This window comes from Camelus ferus, chromosome 3 (genome assembly GCF_009834535.1).
Source record: "Camelus ferus isolate YT-003-E chromosome 3, BCGSAC_Cfer_1.0, whole genome shotgun sequence".
NCBI classification, from domain to species: Eukaryota; Metazoa; Chordata; class Mammalia; order Artiodactyla; family Camelidae; genus Camelus; species Camelus ferus.
The window spans coordinates 13,938,420-13,958,752 of record NC_045698.1 but is presented as its reverse complement, the minus strand read 5'-3'; the positions used below and the strand labels follow the sequence as shown (position 1 = coordinate 13,958,752).

The 20,333-nt window shown below is 33.1% G+C and overlaps 1 protein-coding gene across 6 annotated transcripts in view; it reads left to right on the top strand.

Annotated features, from left to right (window-relative positions):
- Nucleotides 1–20,333, top strand: part of CDH18 (cadherin 18) — a 627,896-nt gene that overhangs the window by 516,010 nt on the left and 91,553 nt on the right. For all 6 annotated transcript variants that reach the window (XM_032470371.1, XM_032470358.1, XM_006178333.3 and 3 more), the window contains one exon: nt 17,948–18,135. In XM_032470371.1, coding sequence (XP_032326262.1) covers nt 17,948–18,135 — 188 coding nt within the window. The remainder of the gene's footprint in view (nt 1–17,947; nt 18,136–20,333) is intronic.

The following is a 20,333-nucleotide window of genomic DNA, read 5'->3' as shown; positions in this document are numbered from 1 at the left end:
ATGTTTAAAACTGTAATAAAGTAGGCAATGTGGTGCCTCAATAAAGGCTTTCACAAGTCAGCGTGAATGGCCTTACCCAGCCTTATCTCTTAATATTGCTCTCAGGACACTCCACGCCTACCTGCCATGGAATACTGCCTCTTCCTAAAGCGTGATAAGAGTTTGCACATCCTTAAATCAGCCCAGAATTCTCCACACTCACATTCCTTTTTTTTTAAAAGCCCTCTTGTAGGTTTCTCTGAACTCTGTTGCAGAGTTCACTAATCCTTGTTTCCTGTTACGTGCACTTCTGTGCTATATTTATTTCCATAGGTGCATATCTCCCTCTAAGTAAGATTGATGCTTGATTAGTCTCTGTAAGCTTGAATGCTCAGACAGGTGCCTCGCCCTGGAGAAAGGATTACTAAATGAATTTGTAAATGAGTTCAGTTTCAATACTCTGTCAAACTCACATTGATGAAGGACCCTTGTTAAAGTCAGGCAAGTCAAATTCATAGTTAGGTAAAACTGCTTTAAAATATTGATTCTAGGTATAAGATTATGTGGCCTGGTTCCTTCCTGTGGCTTTTGCTCTGTGAAGAAAGTATGTTTAAAGAAAAGCATAAATCGTAGATAAGTCCACCAAATTAAACCATAAAGCATAATTAAATTTTAAGTCATTTTACAAAATTACAGAGTACTCTTATATTTTTTGTCACTTATTTCACACAATAGGCATATACACATATTTCATTATAAGACAAGTGCAGTCATTTTATAGGGTGAGGAGACTGATGTCCAAAGAGTTTTTAAAAAGGAAATCAGTGATAACGCTAAACTCAGTTGAATATAAACTTTATTATCACTTGCAACAACAACCTGTCTACCTTTTTTGAAGTAGATTCTACCACCACTATTTTTAAGACATATATTAATATTATAATTTTTATTATAGTAGAGTGAAAAAACTCAAGCTTTACACAGTAGGGGCTCAATAAATGTTTGATAATGGTACAAATAGTATCTCCCACATTCTCTCCCTCCTTCTCTACCTAAAAACTGATTTTAAAGTTGACGAGTCTGTTATAATTGATTTTAGAAGTCAATAGAAAATTGTCATGGTGATGAAGAGAGACAAATATATTCTGAATTTTATTTTGATTGACATAGTGGTATTGTTGAAGCATCAGTTTATAGTGTAACAAATGGTTTTACCCGACAAGGACGCAGAATAAATGTACACTCTCTGCGTGAACACATCACAGCTAATGGGACCTACCTTTCTTCAGTCAGTAGCCGTCCATGCAGAATGAATGGAATGACTGGAATGACTGACAGCTGTCGACCCTGCCACACTGTAAGATGCTCTTAGGGTTTGGAAACCGACTTAGTCCACACCTAGAACCTCACACTCTGATTTGTTTACAAGAGATTTTATTTTGCACTCATACAGCACTAAACATACTGCTGCCTTCGGAATGACTGGGTGTCACCATGACGAGAGTAGCCTGCAGTAGAGCATTCTTTAATTTTCCCACAAGCATTATAACTCATCAAATGGCTCGATATCTGGGGGAAACTTTGCAAACTGCTTGGAGGAAGAAACAATACATTATGAGGACTTGTGTTCATGAGGCACTGTGAAATGTACAAATCCATATGCAGTTCAATTTATATTAAGATCATATCCCGTCATCAAATAGATCCAGTAGTCTAATTGTTTCTCTTAAGTTTTTTTTTTCTTTTTACTGATCTAACTTTTTTCTCTCTTTACCTGTGAGAGCCGTGTTACATTCATACTGTGATTGATTGCAGTGTAAACATCTGGCACACAAAACTTTGGAAAACATTCTCTCACAGCATCTTTTACATTCTCTTTTTCTTTCTTTTATTAATTTACCCTGGCCTGAGAAAGTGAGTCAGCTTGTTACATCGTATATCTTAATTTAAAGCTATCACTGTATCTTAATTTAAGCTAAATAGGTTTGAGTAAGCATTCGAGAGTTAGAGGGATCTAGACTGATAATTTGCTTTCCAAAGTCTTTACACTAGGGAGATGCAAGGCAAATAAAGGTCCAGGTGGAAGCAGGCTGCCTGTCGGTGTCAGGGAGGCTACAGGGAGAATAGAGGCTGAATGGTACACATCCAACTAAGAGGACAGCGGCTGCTCAGTTCCAGGTAATGCTTACATGGGGGCAGGACAGTATTAGGAAAGGGAGCTACGGGTAAGACTTTCAGGGAAAGAGACCAAATCAGCCCATCTATGGCTTGAATCGTTACTCAAAGGACACAAGGGATGCCCAGTTCTTCTTCAGAGAAAAACATCTCAAGGTGTAAATTCCTCAATATTAATCCTTCTATTGAAAGGAATCTACTCTACTTCTTAAGATTCTTACTATTTCCTTCTCTGACTTCAACTATGGTATAATTAAGTTATAGTTATTCCTTAATTTTTTTCCTCAGGTAGGTATAAACTCACTAATGTCTATTATTCTATATAAAGAATATGCATATAAAATCAATATCTTACATGAAAGTTCATAACACAAACCTTCTATACCCTAGATGAGGGACTTGTAGTTTGAGAATTTCCTTGTAAGTAATCTAGTTGGGGAAAGAAGAGGAACCCATGTCAAATAATCACAGTAAAACAGCAGAAACTTGTTTAACAAAACTTCCCCGAAGAGCTTGAAATGATTGCAAAATTTTAAGTGATCCAACAACTTTAGCCCACTGGTGACTAGACTTGATAAAGTACAATGTAATATTGGGGGGTATCAAGTCCTAAAAGTTCAATAGATGGCAGTATTTCCCATAATGCTGAGAATTAGAAAACTAACAAATTTGGGTAAATTTTAATGTTGGTGAGAAAGGAAGTATCACTGATGAAGATATTGACATTGATGTGATTTTGTTGATAGCAAAATATTTTAGAGGAAGGACCATTGTCTTTAATTTATTATTTATATTTTCATGAAAGCAAATATAAATAGCATATAATATATTCAGCATTAATATTTTACTTGAAACAGGAATTAAAAGAAACAAACAAGCAAGCTTCTCCTTTGATCTATCAAAATGTGAAGTGCATGTTTTAATTACCAGTAAGTTGGACTTTTTCTAGTACACTTTTTTAAAAAGGATACCTAATTTATTTTATCGTGGTTTCAGGCATCTTTTGAAACTTCTTGAGAGTTTCTTCAAAGGTCAGCATGGACTTAATTTAGACACATCCCTATGCACTTTATAAGAGGGTAGACTTTGCAGCTTCATGGTTAGTTTCCTACATATGTGAATTAGTTCAAGTTTATTCATTATGTCATCACAATATTCTATATTCATACAGAAGTCTTGTTTGTCAGCTACCGAGATATATATTAATGCATCCCACTATGATGCTATATTTTTCTGTTTATTATTTTATTTTGTATTAGTTTTTGTTTTGCTTTGTTGTGTTTGTCTAGGTATAGTTTGAAATCGTATTACTGGATACATACAGATTGAAGGCATGGTATCTATCTCTTGGATTGAAAATATTTCATTGTGAAACATCACTCTAATAATAGTCTATAACTTAAAGTCCACTTTGTCTAATATTAATATAACTATACTAGATTTTTTCTTGTTTTGGTTAATGGTTGGATGGTATGTTTTCCATCATTTTACTTTCAAGTATATTGTTCTTATTTTTAAAAAGTTTTATGTAAGCCACTAAGCTAAGTTTTTGTTACTGTTTTGTTTTATTTAATCTGGTTTCACAATTTTTGTTGTTTATTTTTATTTACTACACTTATAAATTACTGATGTATTTCTATTTGTCTACTTTCTTGCTATTTGTTTCTTTTAATTTTCTTCCCTTTTTTCTTCTTTCTTAGTTTCTTTGAATTATTCATGTATTTGATTTCATTCATTTTCTATTCAATTACCATTTTATTTTACTTTATTTTTCTTTAATGTTTGCTCTAGTTATTACAATTTATTTCATTCCACCTTAAATTATAATTTATCACTTGAAAAAATTGAATGGCTTTTAAAGCAAAACTAAACAAATGAGACCTAATTAAATGTATAAGCTTTTTCACAGCGAAGGAAACCATAAGCAAAACAAAAAGCCTAGGGAATGGGAGAAAATATTTGCAAATGATGAGTCTGACAAGAGCTTAATTTCCAGAATATATAAATAGCTTACTCAGCTTAATAACAAGAAAAAACCAAACAACCCAATCCAAAAATGTGCAGAAGACCTAAATAAGCAATTCTCCAGTAAAGACATACAAATGGCCAATAGGCACATGAAAAAAAGGCTCAGTATTGCTAATTATTAGAGAAATGTAAATCAAAACTACAATGAGGTATCACCTCACAGCAGTCAGAATGGCCATCGTTAAAAAGTCCACAAACGATAAATGCTGGAGAGGGTGTGGAGAAAAGTGAATCCTCTTACACTGTTGATGGGAATGTAGTTTTGTGCAACTGTTATGGAAAACAGTATGGAGAGTCCTCAAAAAACTAAAAATAGACATACCATATGATCCAGTAATCACATTCCTGGATATATATCCAGAGGGAACTCTATTTCAAAAAGGTACATGCACCCCAATGTCCATAGCAGCACTATTTACAATAGCCAAAACATGGAAACAACCTAAATGTCCATCAACAGATGACTGGATAAAGAAATTGTAGTATATTTATACAATGGAATACTACTCAGATATAAAAAAGACTAAAATAATGCAATTTGCAGCAACATGGATAGACCTGGAGATCGTCATTCTAAGTGAAGTAAGCCAGAAAGAGAAAGAAAGATAACACATGATATCACTCAAATATTTAAAAAAAAGAGAGAGACACACACACACACACACAAATGAACTTATTTACAAAACAGAAATAACCAACAGACATAGAAAATAAGCTTTTTGTTACCAGGGGGATAGGGCATAGGAAGGGATAAATTGGGAGTTTGAGATTTGCCGGTACTAACTACTGTATCTAAAGAAGATATACAACAAGTTTCTTCTGCACAGCACAGGGAACTATATTCAATATCTTGTAGTAACCTATAATGAAAAGGAATATGAAAACAAATATATATGTATATATAGGACTGAAATATTATGCTGTACACCAGAAATTGACACAACATTATAAGCGGACTATACTTCAATTAAAAGAAAAAAAAGAAAAAGAAAGAAAAATGGAACAACTTTAAACTGTTTAGCACCATTATAACCTCTTTGATTTTTGCTATTTTTATTACCTTATATATTAAGCACTATATGAAATTGCCATTTTTTGTTGTGTTAAATTGTAAAGAATTGTGTACTAAGTCAATTATAATTTATCCTTTCTGGTGCTATTTATTCTTTCCTGAATTTCTGTGTTTCCTTCTATAATCATTTTTTTAAGGAAATTCTATATTTTCTTTAAAAATCCCTTTCTGTCCCTTTTAGTGCTGGTCTGGTCTACTATCAATGATTCTTTTTTTCTTTTTGTTTTTTCATAAACTTATTTTTTTCCTACTTTTTACAAAGTATTTCTGCTAGGGATAGAATTCTGTTTTGAAGTTTTTTTTTTTCTATTTCAATAATTAATGATGTAATGTAACTGTCTGCTGACCACCACCTTGTCTATTAAAAAGTCAGCTCTCAGTCTTATTATCATTTTACTGTAGATTAATTTATTCTACTTTAATATATTTTTCTTATTTTAAGATATTATTTGCTTTTTAGAAGTTCAGTTATACTGTGCCTGGGAAGTATTTACTTTTTAAAGAATCTGCTTTTCAGATATAAGGAATTTTTAATCTATCTTTTATTAGTTCTGGGAAATTTTGTTCAGCCTTTATTCAATTATTTCTTCTGTCTTATTTTCTTACTTCTTTCCTGCTGATTCTGGAAAGTATACATGTTCAGTCATTTAACTATGCACTGTCAGTCTATTATTCTTTTCTCTCTATATTTAATTTTTTTTCTCTCTTCTTTAATCTGAATATTTTATGTTGACCTATATTCTAGTACACTAATCTTCCTTTCCACTGTGTTTATTCTCCAATTAACCTTGTATATTAAATTTATTAAGTGTATTCTTCAGCATAGACATATTTTGGTTCTATAATTTTTACTTGACTTATTAAATATACATTATTGGTATCTGCTAAAATTCTTCACCTTTTTTTTTCTATATATTCTTAAACATATTAATTGTAGCTATTTTAAAACCCTTTCCTAATAACTCCAATATTAACGTCATATCTGGGTCACTTTATTGATTGTTTTCTTTTTGGTTTTGTTAATTTTCCATTTTTAAATATGTCTTAGAATTATTGACTGAACATTATGTATAAATGTTGTAGAAATTCCTGATTATGTCACCTTCCTCCACAGAGAGTTGTTATTTTCTTGCAGACATATAGAATATGGATTACTTAAGTTAGTTAGATTTTGTTAGAACTTTTCCCCTTATTCCTGGGAAGTAGTCCTTACTCCTAAAACCCAGTTTTTCTCTAGTATCAACTGGAGTCACAAGGATGTACTAATTCTGATTCCTAGTGCCTCATGGATGCAATGTCCACTTAGCTCTTTTGTCTTCCAGCTGTACTTTGTTTTGTCTTCTTAGAGAATCCACATGTGCAGATGTACCCTACGTGTCTATAGTTACCACAAGGAAAATTACAGTCCGATTTTTGAGTTCATTTCTCTAACATTTCTTGTTTGTGCCTTGGTTCTCTTTTCAAGTGCTGTGCCAGCCCTTAACCCCAATCTCTGTCTCCACAAAGTGCATATTTTCTGTTTGGTCTCTTTTCCCTGGCGTGGCAAATTAAAAAAGTACCCTGAGTCATTGAGAATATAAAATTTATCTTGTTATGCTTCCTTTCCATCAAGGACCATACCTCATCCAGGCCTTCCTACATGGAATGCTCTCTAATGACAGTCATTTTATGTATATTGTGCAGCTTGTGTGGTTATATTCAATGGGAGAGCTAGTCAGATATGTACCACTCCATCATGTGCAGAAGATAAATAGTATATGAATTTCATATTCAACCTGACTAAATTGAAAGTATGAATTTTGAAAGAAAGCTGAAATCCTCTAATTAATTGTAAAGCAGGCAAGTTATTAGTCTATTATAGTTTTTCATTCAGCCTTGTTAAGGACAAAATACATGTATCTATGTTATGAGATTTAATATATAAAATAAGGACAATTGAAAATTATTTTATTATACATTCATTCTATTAAACAAGATACATATGCCTGAAGAGCATATTTTTTAAACAGGGTAATAGCTATAAATAAATAAGACATTCTTTTAATTTTAAATTGAATATTTTGAAATACTTTGAGGTTGCCTATTTAGAAACTAACCAGTCATAACATGTCATTAGTTTTATGATTTGTGCCTAGTCTATTTGGCTATATGCTATGACAAAGTTGTAAACTGATTCTTCTTTTACTTACTTTGTTTTTTTAGGTATTGTGTTTATGGTCATGGATATATAGTTTTTAGAAATATTTTGATTGTTACTAGTTAATGTCATTGTTAGTCTTTACAGGTCAATTTCCTATTCTTCATAGCATGCTAAAAAAACTAGGAATTATTTTCAACTGGAATTTGCAAGTTTACATACTTTCAGTTTTTTATGAGTCATGCTTATGATTGAAAGTAAGAGAATGTTAAAAAGAAAAGTGGCCCATTGTATCATTACTTTGAATAAAAAAAAATTGTGCAGAAGAACCAGCTTTGAAGTAGTGTCTGTTGACACATGGTAACACAGGACATAGGTTAAGCAATTTTAAAGATATTCTTCCAGATTACAGTGAAGATTCTGATATAGGGCAGTTGTCCTTTTGATGTGTAACATTCAATAGCTGTAGAATTAGTCATTTATTTTATTCATGTATTTAAAACATTGCAGGCAGAGCTTCATGTAATATTTAATGATCAATATTCAAGTGTCTTTGATGGAGGAAAATCCTAGGTTTCTTATATGTCTTTTTAAAAATCTGAAAGTAGCATTTTCAATGTAAACTGTATCTGCATGAAATAATTTAAGGTAGAGATTTTGGAACCCTCTGGTTAATCTTAATAATGTCAGACATCCTGGATAAGTCATGTATCACATTATCTAACCACTTACATGTCAACCAATTTTCTCCCAGAATTATCTACTAATAAATATATATTTTATATGAAGGTAGTCACTTTCCCAAATAAATATTATTATTCATGTAATAAAAATATTAATTAGAATACATTTAATGATCAGTTAATTACAGTTGCGGTAGTCGAGGGCCTGGGGTTAATCTCAGGGAATGACTTATTTGCTCACCTGGCAGAGTTACTGAAGCAAAGACACAAGGTCTTTTAAGAAGCAATTAGAATCAATACTATCCTGGGAAAAAAGTGTATTAAAAGGGACAAGCTTCAGTGAACCAAATGCTCTTTTATTATTCCCATCAAATCTTCCTTTCTTAAATGTACTTCAGCTAACCATTAACATTTTATGATGCAGTCTAAGAAATTATTTGAAAAGGATCACATATGGCAGATGAAATTATGGCATATTCAGAAACAAAAATATGAAATAATATCTGTGTCTCTATGCCATTGGGATTCACCAATGAATTTGCCTTGGTCAATGACATATGAAACACCATAGTGCAAATCACCTCTGAGCATAAAGCTTAATGAGCTTGCATGAGTTGGCTCAGTTTCCCCTGTTCTCGGCCTCTGCTCTGATAACAGCATAACCTAGAAAGAAGCCACTCCTTCTGCCTAATGAGAAGACACTGGAACTTAGTGGAGGTGAGCAGGACAGAACACAGCAGAACTGAAGCAAGCCGGAGATCTCCTGCGACGTGCAAAATGAGAAGAAACGATGTTTGCGGTTGTCAGTCATTGAGATACAGGAGTTACCTGTCAATGCAACAAAGGCTGACTGATAAACCAAGTGATAATGCTTTCCATACTATTTCTCTATAGAAGCAAGTTTTGTCACCACCTACACCACCACTATGACAATAGTAAAGTATGCAGAATTGTGTTTGAAGAGCACAGTATGAAGTAAAGCTTATATAATGCTAGAAAGTGACTCATTTGCTTTGATAAATACCTCCCTAGGATAACTTGGAAGGCAGAAAAGGTGCCTAATGTGAACTCGTGGTTTTAGGAGAAGAGGTTTTAAGAGAGAGTATGTGTAATATGAGTTGATTGTTATAAGCTGCATTTGATAAGGTACTACAAGGAAGAGATGCGCTCAGGGAAAAATATTGGTCTTTTCTAATAGACATGAAAGGGAAGAGGAAGAAACCAGACATTTCATGAGTTTCAGGGCTAAAAATGCAAATAGAAAAAGTTCAACAAATTAGTTAGCCTCAGAGCCGTAGGGACAGAAATCCTTGTAATGATTGCACAGAATAATTCCTGAATGACTATGAACCACTGCCATTTTTTTCTTTTAAATTTTTTCTCTTATATTTCTATAATTTTGTCCTTATTAATCCCCAATTATGTGTTAGATTCATGGTGGGGAAAATAATGTGTCCTAATTCAGTGGTCTCCGGATCAAGAAGAGCCAGATTGTGTGTGATTATAGTAAAAGATGTTGAAATCAAGCCTGGTGCCATGATTTAAAGAGTTTTTTGGGGGGGGGGGTCAGGGAACAGAGAAATGGATTTTTCCTCTACGGGGCACACAGTTATTTGAGTCTAGAGAGCACACTGTGAACAGACTGTTTTATTTACTCACAATTGTTTATTCCCTGCCTTACCATGCTTTCCCTGTAGGGGGCATATATGTCCCTGTTACTTTAACTTTATGCTTTGCCAGTGACTGTTTTGCCAACAGAATATGAGCCGACATGTGGTAAACCATGTTTAAGAAGACACTTTAAATGCCCTTCAGTGGCTTCATTCTGTGTTCACGATCCTCCCTATTACATCCACTTAGTCATTGTTCTTATGTTGATGCAAGATAGAAATAAATATTTATGGTTGGAAGCTACCAAGATATTTTGGTGATCAATCAACACATAAATGGCTGATTGAAAACACACTATATCTGTTATCTTTAGCATTATCACTGCATAATATACTATATAGTTTTATATATCTTGCCCATTTTCTTTCTTTCTCATAAAAATGCATACTCCGTAAGGATGAGGATTTTTATCTGTTTTGTTTATTGTAGTCTTAGTACCTTTTAGGTACTGGCACAGGGTAAGTAACATTTACTGGTGTCAACAATCTAGAGTGATCCAAAAATTTATATGAAAGAGTGCATAGTCCTAAAAACTCAAGTACATTTTAGGAAAAATAATTGGGACAGGGCTGATAAAACAAAAATCAACATCCATTTGGTTTGAAAAATAAATCTAGTGGACTTTGTAGCGTTCTTAGGAAGTGGAGTCATGTTGACCATGACTTGGTATATGTCCAAGTTGGAGTTACAGATTAAAATACATTATGACATGAAAGGCTCTGGTACAATTGGTCTCCCATGTAAAAGTAGGTAAATTGACATCCAAAAGGTTTACCAAATTGATTAAGGGCATATGCTATTTGTTTTTTACAAGAAAACATGAGATTATTTTATAGCATTAGATGAAAGGAAGATTAAAGAAGAAAGACGGGAAACATAAAATGATTGATCAATATCACTACATAAACATTAGATTTTTTTAAGCAAAAGATACAAACATAGAGAAAATAAATTACCTAGTATTTTAAAAATGTAATAGTTATAATGATAACTATATATAATTAGTGGGATTAGAAGGTTATAAAAAAACTTTTGTATTACAAAATCAGAAAATTTAGGAGCATGCAATATTACTGTAATGAAAGAGAAGATAATTTTACAGGTAATCCAAAAGTCTGGGGATATACTAATGATAGTCGACACATTTTCTTTTTAGAAAACTAATTATCATTTTAAATATAATAGAAACAAAAGTAGCTTCAATGTAATAGGAAAAGAAGGCTTAATGTTTCTGATACAAATGCATTTTGTTCAAATAATTAAGAAAAAATAGCAGGCACCCTGATGATGTGTGAAAGATATAGGAAATAAATTAGGAATTCTAGATAACTGAAAATGCTTAATTAAGATCAGTGTTGGAAGCATTAACAATCAAAAGAACCAACAATAATATTAAAACAATGATATAAAAATGAGGAAAAAGAGAAAAATCTCTATCCAATAAACAAGATAGTATTTTATACGTAGGAGAGGACAGGGAGAAAAACTATGAACGTAAATATCCCTTTAAAAGCAACAACAAAAAATAAAATAAACGTTTTAAAAAAAAAGCTTTTAATGACTAGGAAATAAGAGATTCAGAACTCAGGTTAAAATATCTCAACATGTTTTAGTAGTTAAAACACCATCCGGAACTAACCACATCCTGGTGATATTTGATTAGTATAAAGACCAAAATACATCCCAAAGTTATGGAGCTCACCTAACAGCATTAAATCATCTTGCTGATCAAAGTCTTCTCCTCTTCTCCTCTTCTTCTCCTCTCCTCACAATATATAGTGATGCAAATACGGACACTTTGGTTGACTTAGGGAGTTTTTGTAGCACATAATTTTAAAAGTCACTACCTACTTCAACCCTCAACAAAACAAAAATTTGCTTTACCATGAAGGATTTTTTTTTGCAGTGATTCTTTACTGTTAACACAATTCGGATATACGTTCATATGAGTGTGTGTGAAATCAAAATCTCAATGTATTCTTTAAATCCTATTGAAAATTGGATAATACTCTTGCAGTATATAACCTTTCCGTGAACTCAGGCAGAGGACTCTGAGGAATTTTTTGGCAACTATAGAAATGCTGATTAGACTGTACTTTAAAGTTATCTAAGACAAGTGATTTTTTTTTTCCCCAGAGAGAGCAATTACTGAGTAAAAATAACATGGAAAAGCATAAGATCATTTACCATATATACCAAGATTCTAGGAGTTATGACTTTGTTAATCCTATTTAGATAAAAATGCATTGTTTTCTAAATAATAAGCTGACCATGTGATTGAATTATATCATGAATAGCAGTGGCAAAACTTTAGAATATTAGTCAAAGATTTATAAATACATTTTGACCCCTGTCTTTTAAAGTTTCTCCCAAATGTTTTTTACTCTTCAAGGAAATGCCAATTTTCATAAAATAACAGGTAAACAAAGGTTCATGTATTATTATTATTCAAAAATGATTAATACCTAATTATTTATGGACTGTTGGCTCTCAGTTGTCAGAATTCTTAAAGGTAATTCTACATGTTATATGTCTCCAGGATTGGTGTTTGCATGTTTTGGGGTTTTTTTGTTGTTGTTGTTAGAATTAATGTTTAAAGTAAGTTTTGTCTGATATCTTTTGTTATTCTAGGATAATTGTATATATTTCCTCCCATGGGTAATCTCATTATCCTAAAAGTATGATGGAACATAAAGGTTTTATATTGAGGATTAAATTTGCAATGGCGTTAGTGGGCAAGGAAGCCCCCTGAAATGGAGAAAACCCCAAAGAGTGTGTTCTTGTCTTCCAGCCGTGAAAGAATTCACAGTGGAAACAAAGAGGCAGAATGAAAGCTGTTTTATTGCTCAAAGGAGGAAAAGACACTCGAGTGGAAAAACACTTGAGTCAGGTGACTTGACGTAAGGACCCCTGCTCTTGGGGTCTTAACAGGGTCCTTTTATCTGTCCCCTTTGGTGTTTCTTATACTCTTTCCATTGCCTGCTCCTTTCCTGCTTCATTTCCAGCTCGTTCTGCTCTGTGAAACAAACACTCTGCAAAAACAAGATCAGGTAACTAGGGACCTTCAAACAGCGCAGTCAGGCTAAAATTAGGTAACTAGGGAGCCTCAGACAATGTAGTCAAGCTAACACATGTGGTCAAGCTAGACTGTGTGAGCGAGACCCTCAAACCATGTGGTCCTATCGATTAGATCGAGTCACGGCTTTCTAGTCCTTCAAGGGAGTTTTTTTCATTATTCAAGCAAAAGTATCACCTAAGCCAACTATAGGTTAACTTTAAACAGGTTAATTTTAAAACCCTTAAAGAAGTCTCTAGGCAACAGGTCCCAGTTTTGGGTCCCTTGCTCCCTGCCTCCTTCAAAGGTACATGTGAATATTTATGTTAAATACAAATACTAATAAAATATTTAAGCATTAAATGCACACTAGGCTTTTTAGATTATGCTTTCTACTCTAGAAGAACCCCACCCACAAAGATCTTTGTTTCCCTGAAGTGAATTAATTCCAAGTAACTCCACCTTTTATGTCCTTAGTGATCTTTATTGTTAGAGACATTGAAAGCTCATTGAGTTTCTCTCCGTTTATCATAAAATCTGTTTTTCCCCCAGTTTCCTCTTCTATTAATCTTATAATTATCTAGCTAGAATATCATACACAGACACATAACATACACATTCAGTATTTTTATTTTCCAAATTGCTGGTATTTTTTCTTACCAGATAGGTTGTTTATTCATTCTTTTTATTCATTTACCTATCAATAGAAACGGATTATTTCCTTATCTTGGCCATTGTGAATAATGCTGCAACAAACCTGAGAATATAGACTTCTCTTTGAGATCCTAATTTTAATACTTTGGTATATATACCCTATAGTGAGATTGCTGGATCATATTGTAGTTCTATTTTTTTTTTTTAATTTTTGAGGCATCTCAGTATTTTACTTAGTTGCTGCACCATTTTACATTCCCACCAACAGAGTACAAGGATTCCAGTTTCTCCATAACCTTGCCAACACTTTTTGTATTTTGGTTTTTGATAATAGACAACCTAACAGGTATGAGAAGATCTCTTCCTATGGTGTTGATTTGCTTTTCCTTGATAATTAATGATGTTGAACATCTTTTCATACACCTGTTGTATGTCTTTATTTGAAAAATGTCTGTTCAAGTCCTTGGCTTATTTTGAAAATTGGGTTATTCATTGTTTTTTGTTTGTTTTTTGCTGTTGATTTGTAGGAGTTACTTAAACATTTTGGAAATTAACCCCTCATCAGATAAGTGGTTTGCAAATATTTTCACCCATCCTGTAAGTTGCCATTTCATTCTGTTGATTGTCTCCTTTGCTGTGCAGAAGTGTTTTGTTTGATGTAATTCTACTCATCTGCTTTCACTTTTTATTGCCTTTGCTTTTGGTGTCATACTCAAGAATTTTTTGCCAAGATCAACATCAAGAAGACTTTTTTCACATGTTTTCTTCTAGGAATTTTGCATTTTTTGGTCTTACATTTAAGTTGTTCATTTATTTTGAGGTGATTTTTGTGTATAGTGCAAGGTAGAAGTCCAATTTCATTTTTGCACGTGTATATCTAATTTTCCCAATACCATTTGATGAAGAAACTATCATTTCCCCATATTTTTTTACTCTTGGCACCCCCACCAAAGATCAATTGGCCCTATATGCATGGGTTTAATTCTGTTGCATTGGTCTATATGTCTGTGCCAGTATGATACTGTTTAATTATTGTAGACTTGTAATATATTTTGAAATCTGGAAATGTCAAGCCTCCAGCTTTGTTCTTTTTTCTCAGGATTATTTTATCTATTCTGGGTATTTTGTAGTTTATACAAATTGTAAGACTAGGTTTTTTTCTTTTCTATTTCTGTGAAAAAAGTGTCATTGAATTGTGGTTAGGCTAACATAGCTTTAAATTTGTAGGTTTCTTTGGGTAGTATGGACATTTTAACAATATTAAGCCTCTTAGTCCCTCAGCATAGGATGTAGTTCAATTTATTTGTGTCTCCTTTAATTTATTTCATCAATGTTTTGTAGTTTCCAGTACACAGTGACTTTCCAGTACACTCCTTGCTTAAGTTTATTCCTAAGTATTTTATTCTTTTTGATGCTATTGTAAATAGGATGGTTTTCTGAATTTCCTTTTTGGATTGTCCATTGTTAGTGATAGAAACACAACTGATCTTTGTGTGTTGACTTTGTAAAGTGCCAATTTCACTGAATTTGTTTTTTTCATTCTAACAGGGTTTTTATTTGTTTATTTGTTTTTGGTTTATGTAGTCTTTAGGGTTTTTTACCTATAAGATCATGTCTTCTGCAGAGATAATTTTACTTTTTCCTTTCTAATTGGATTCCTTTTTATTTTTTCCTTCCTAATTTCTCTGGCTGGAACTTCCAGTACAATGGCGAATAGAAGTGGAGAGAATGAGTTCCTTGTCTTCCTCTAGATCTTTGAGAAAAATGTTTCAATCTTTTTAGCATTGAGTATGATATTAGCCCTGAGCTAATGTCTCTATTATTTTGAGGTACCTTCCTTCTAAACCTAGCTTGTTTTGGTATAGTCATACAATGGAATATTATTCAACCTTTAAAAAGAATGGAATTCTGCCATGCATGACATGGATGAACCTAAGTAAAATAAGTCAGTCACAAAGGACAAATGATTCCATGTATATGAGGATTTCTAAAATAGTCAAACTTGTAGAAGCATCTAATTCAATAGTGATTGTAGAGGGCATAGTGGAAGGAGAAAATGGGGCTTTGTTGTTCATTCCATACAAACTTTTAGTTATGCTGGATGAATAGATTCTAGAGTTCTGCTGTACTACATAATGTCTCTAGTTAGCAATGCAGTGTTGTGCTCTTCAAAATTTGTTAGTAGAGTAGATCTAATGTTAAGTGCTCTTACTACAAAAACAGAACAAAACAAAACAAAAAATGCAATGCAAGGAAACTTTAGGAAACATTGGAGGTGTTTATTACCTCGATTTTGATGATGATATCACCAGTGTTTGCTTTTCTGCAAACTTTCATGAAATTGTACACATTAAATATGTACAGTTCTTTGCATATCAAGTGTACCTCAATAAAGCTGTCTAAAAAAAAGAGACTCATCACATTTATTCTCCTGAAATTTAGAGTATTTTTAAAGTATCTGGCTATTTGTTCAGTCCTTAGAAATTCTAAAAAATTATCCTAAACTGCCATTGATTTATAAATATTATCCATCAGCTATTTTATAGTGATTAGTAGACACTTCGTTTTGAATACTTTGTTTTTATACATGATATTAGGTTGGATTAATTTGGGCATTTTATAGTCTTTATTATATACTTTTTAGAATACCTACAATACTTAGAATTACCCTTTTGAGTTACATCATATCACCTTTAAACTCATGTTTAATAATTATTTCTAAAACATAATCCTTTTTAATAAGACTATTTTTTAGAGGAGTTTTAGATTTACAGCAGATTTGAGAGGGAGATGCAGAGACTTTCCATATATCATCTGCCCCTATACTTACATAGCATCCCCCATTATCAATATCAATCACAAGAATTGCACATTTTTTTAACCAAGGGTGAACTTACATTGGCACATAAGAATCACCCCAAATCCATAGTTTAACTTAGGGTTAACTCTTGGTATTGCATATTCTGTGGGTTTGGACAGATGTATAATGTAGAGTGACCACCATTATTGTATCCCACAGAATATTTTCACTGTCTTAAACTTCCTCTTAGCTCTGCCTATTCATCTCTCCCCACCCCAGGCCTGGCAATTGCTAATCTTTTTATTGTCTCCACAGTTTTGCCTTTTCCAGAATATCGTTTAATTGAAATCATACAGTAGTTAGCCTTTCTAGATTGGCCTCTTTCATTTAGTAATATGCACTGATTTTCCTCCATGTCTTTACAAGGCTTGCGAGCTCATTTCTTTTTAACAGTCAATAATATTTCATTTTATGGATGTATTACAGTTTGTTTATCCATTCATCTACTAAAGGAAATTTTGGTGGCTTCCGAGTTTGGGCCATGATGAATAAAGCTGCTATAAAAATCCATGTGTTGGTTTTTACATGGAGAGAAGTTTTCAATTCCTTTAAGTAAAAACCAAGGAACATGATCACTGGCTGGTATGGTAGCCTCTAGCCTAGAGGGAGGCAGGGATGCTTTTTGCCTTCAGCTTACAGACATGATTGTTGTCAGTTTTTAGTCCCTTGTCACATAGTCTACTCAGTAGAGCTTCAGTACAACCTGGTAGCTGGATTCCCCCAGGGGAGCAATCTGAGGGAAAGTGAGGAAGAGTACACATGATAGTAGCCACGGTGCTTTTGTAACCTATAAAATTTGGATCTCATGTTCTTCCCATGTCAATGAACTATATCAGGATAGATAGAGTCTTTAAAAGTATAATAGATCCTGATACAAGCATGTGACTAAGATCAGGGGATCACGTGTTTCATGGAAGACGTACTCAACCCATGAAATGTTCTGTTGGTAAGGGCTGTTGAACTAAAAATTAGTATTTGATGTCAGCATCAGAAATGTTTATAGAAGAGAACTGGGAAAAAAAGTCTTTATTGAATAATGAATAAACACAGCTACACACACACAAATACATACATACAGGTCAACTTTTTGTATCTATATATAATGCTTTAAAACATTCAATTGTACGTTTAGAAGCAAATTGGAATACTCCATACACTTACCAGATGCACAAACTTAAAAAAAAATTATCATACCACAACTACCAAAATATTAGCTTAGGAAAATTATTTTTATAGATGTTCCTTCCACATCTATAGTTACATATTTATATAGTCTAATTATATTTATGTGTAACGTTGAATCGCCATTAATTTAATCTTGGTTGACACTTTTTAATAAAATCTTCTTAATTCAAAGTTTCTGTCACTTATATAACTATTTAAGGTTTGCTATAAAAAATAAATAGCTGCGATAGATATGTTTCTAACTTGACGATTAAACAACTGGTAACAACCGGTCAGTTATGCTTAATATCTATTTCATAAGTGCCTGCAGGGAAATGTAAATCTCTATGAAATAGATGCAAATATAAATAGATGTATGGTCTAAATATGTTAATGTCTTTTTCTTGTAGTATTGTTATTTTATGATCATTAACATCATCAAATAAGTGTAATATGAAATATCTTTCAGAGCATTATCAACTGTATGTTCCTGAGTCAGCTCAAGTTGGTTCAGCTGTTGGGAAAATCAAGGCAAATGATGCAGACACTGGTTCAAATGCTGACATGACATACTCCATCATTAACGGTGATGGTGTTGGGATATTCTCCATCTCCACTGACAAAGAGACCAGAGAAGGGATCCTTTCATTAAAGAAGGTAAAAAGAACATTCTGTTAGTGAGTTAGGTAATTCACTCATTTTTCCATGAATGGAAATTTGGCAGAGGTATGAATGAGCTATATAGTCAGGTCATTAAAATGATAAAATGTTTCTTCTTTGAAATATAATTACATTTTAATTATGGTTATGTCTAACTCTTTAAATCTTAAGTATATTTCAGTATGATGGGAAGGTCGGATGTAGAATACACTATGAATGTGTCCCCTTATCTTTATTTTCAGATAACAGACTCATCGTGAATGCCAGTTCTATTAACGTCATTACTCTGTATTGTACTAATCTAAGTAACGCTAAGAGACTTTCTGTCTAATGTAAAAATATTCACCAGTGTTGGCTAACAATCTTTAGGAGACAGGAGTTCGCTTGAAGGTCATGGATCCTTGAGTGAAACCATTAACCTTCTCCCTCAATTCTTTTTTTATTCCTAAGAATTTGTCATTGGACTAAATCTATTGCTTTTTTTGCTTTTTAAAGAACGTAATGTTCACGACCGTGTAAAAATGAAGTGGAACACAGACAATTAGCAAAGAAGGATTTAAATGTAACTCCTAATGCAGTCTGTCTCAGTCTTTAAATGTTTAACAATTTCAGCTTGGCAATATAGTAACATTCAGGTCCCTAGGCCTGACCTTCATTATATTTTGATTCAGAAAGGCTGGAATGAAGCTGAGGAATTAGCCTTTTTAACAAGTACTCCAGATGATTCTTCTGTATAATATGTTTAGAACATGGGCTGAGAAATTTTATTCTGATGTTCTACTGTAATATTGATGTGAATCAATCTATCTATCTATCTATCTATCTATCTATCTATCTATCTATCTATTCTGTTTATTTGTGTCTATATGTATTATCTATCATCTAGCTATCTATTTGTGTGTTTTATATATACTTTTTAATTTGCAGTATATAAAGTCTCATTAATAAAATAATCACAATTTTATATTGGTTTAAAGTTGAGAATTAATATATCTTTTGGCTGCTACAAAAGGAGGCTACAAAGTAGAACTTAAACTGTGTAAATACTTACATAGAAATAGTCATCACTAGTCTATATGAAATATGAATGTCTTCATCTAACATATTTTTTTTTCATTTTAATCTCTTTTCCCCTGAGATTGTCAAACCTGGATCAAAAATGTGTTAATAAAAATAGTCAATTTCTATATCTTTATTTAACAAATATATATATTTTGAGTACCTCTTCATGCTGATCACTGAGCTCTAATTTAAGCCATGCAAGCAAGAACAGAGCCAAAGTTAGTCTCTGTCTGCATAGAGCTTCCAATCTGTGGAAGTGGAGAGACACCAGTCAAATGTCACATGCATTCTTACAGAGATAATAAAAACTGTTCTATGAAGGAGAGTTATACAGTGCTATCGGGGAAAAAAAATCTAGGATATTTGGTTCCTGTCTGATACTCAGGGATGATTGAACAGAGAACTGAAGGAAACCTAGGAGGTAACCAGGTAAAGAATGTAAGGATGAACATTCTAGGAAGAGGGAAAAAACAAAACAAAACAAAACAAGGAATCTGAGTAGGGTGGAGCATGGCACATTCAAGGATCCTTGATTCTGGAGCAAAGAGAGTGAAGGAGCTAGTGGGTTCAAGAACACAAAGGGCTTTGTTCGATTTTACCCAGTGGAGAGCCATTGACAGTGTCGAAGTGGGACCGTGACTAGGTCTTGTTTGATGGCAATATTTCTGACTAATCATTGACGTAAACTACATGAGGACCAGACCATTTTAAGATGAAGTGAGGACTGCCTGCTTTTCATTCCTTGGATGGCTTCTTCACTCAGGTAAATTCCAGTAAACAGATGAATAATTCTTCCTGAAACATGAATCCTGAACCTAGGGAACAGCAGGGTTTAAGAAACAAGCAGAAGGTAGGAAAGAAATAGAGCCTGGGAAGAAAATTTCAAAAAAATAGAAGAAACTTTTGTCACTGAAAATTCCCGAGGGAGGCTGTCCAGGAGGAAGATAGTCATTAAAAATGTGAAGTATTCTAGAAATTTAAAACAAGTTTAGCATTATAAATATTAATCTGATTTGGCAAATGGGAGGGCAGGATGCTTGTCACAAGCCAGTTTTCAGCTCAATACAGCATCAGTATCGTGTCATCATCATCACAAAAACTGTATGAACGGCGTCTAAGTTTGTTAAGTGGTT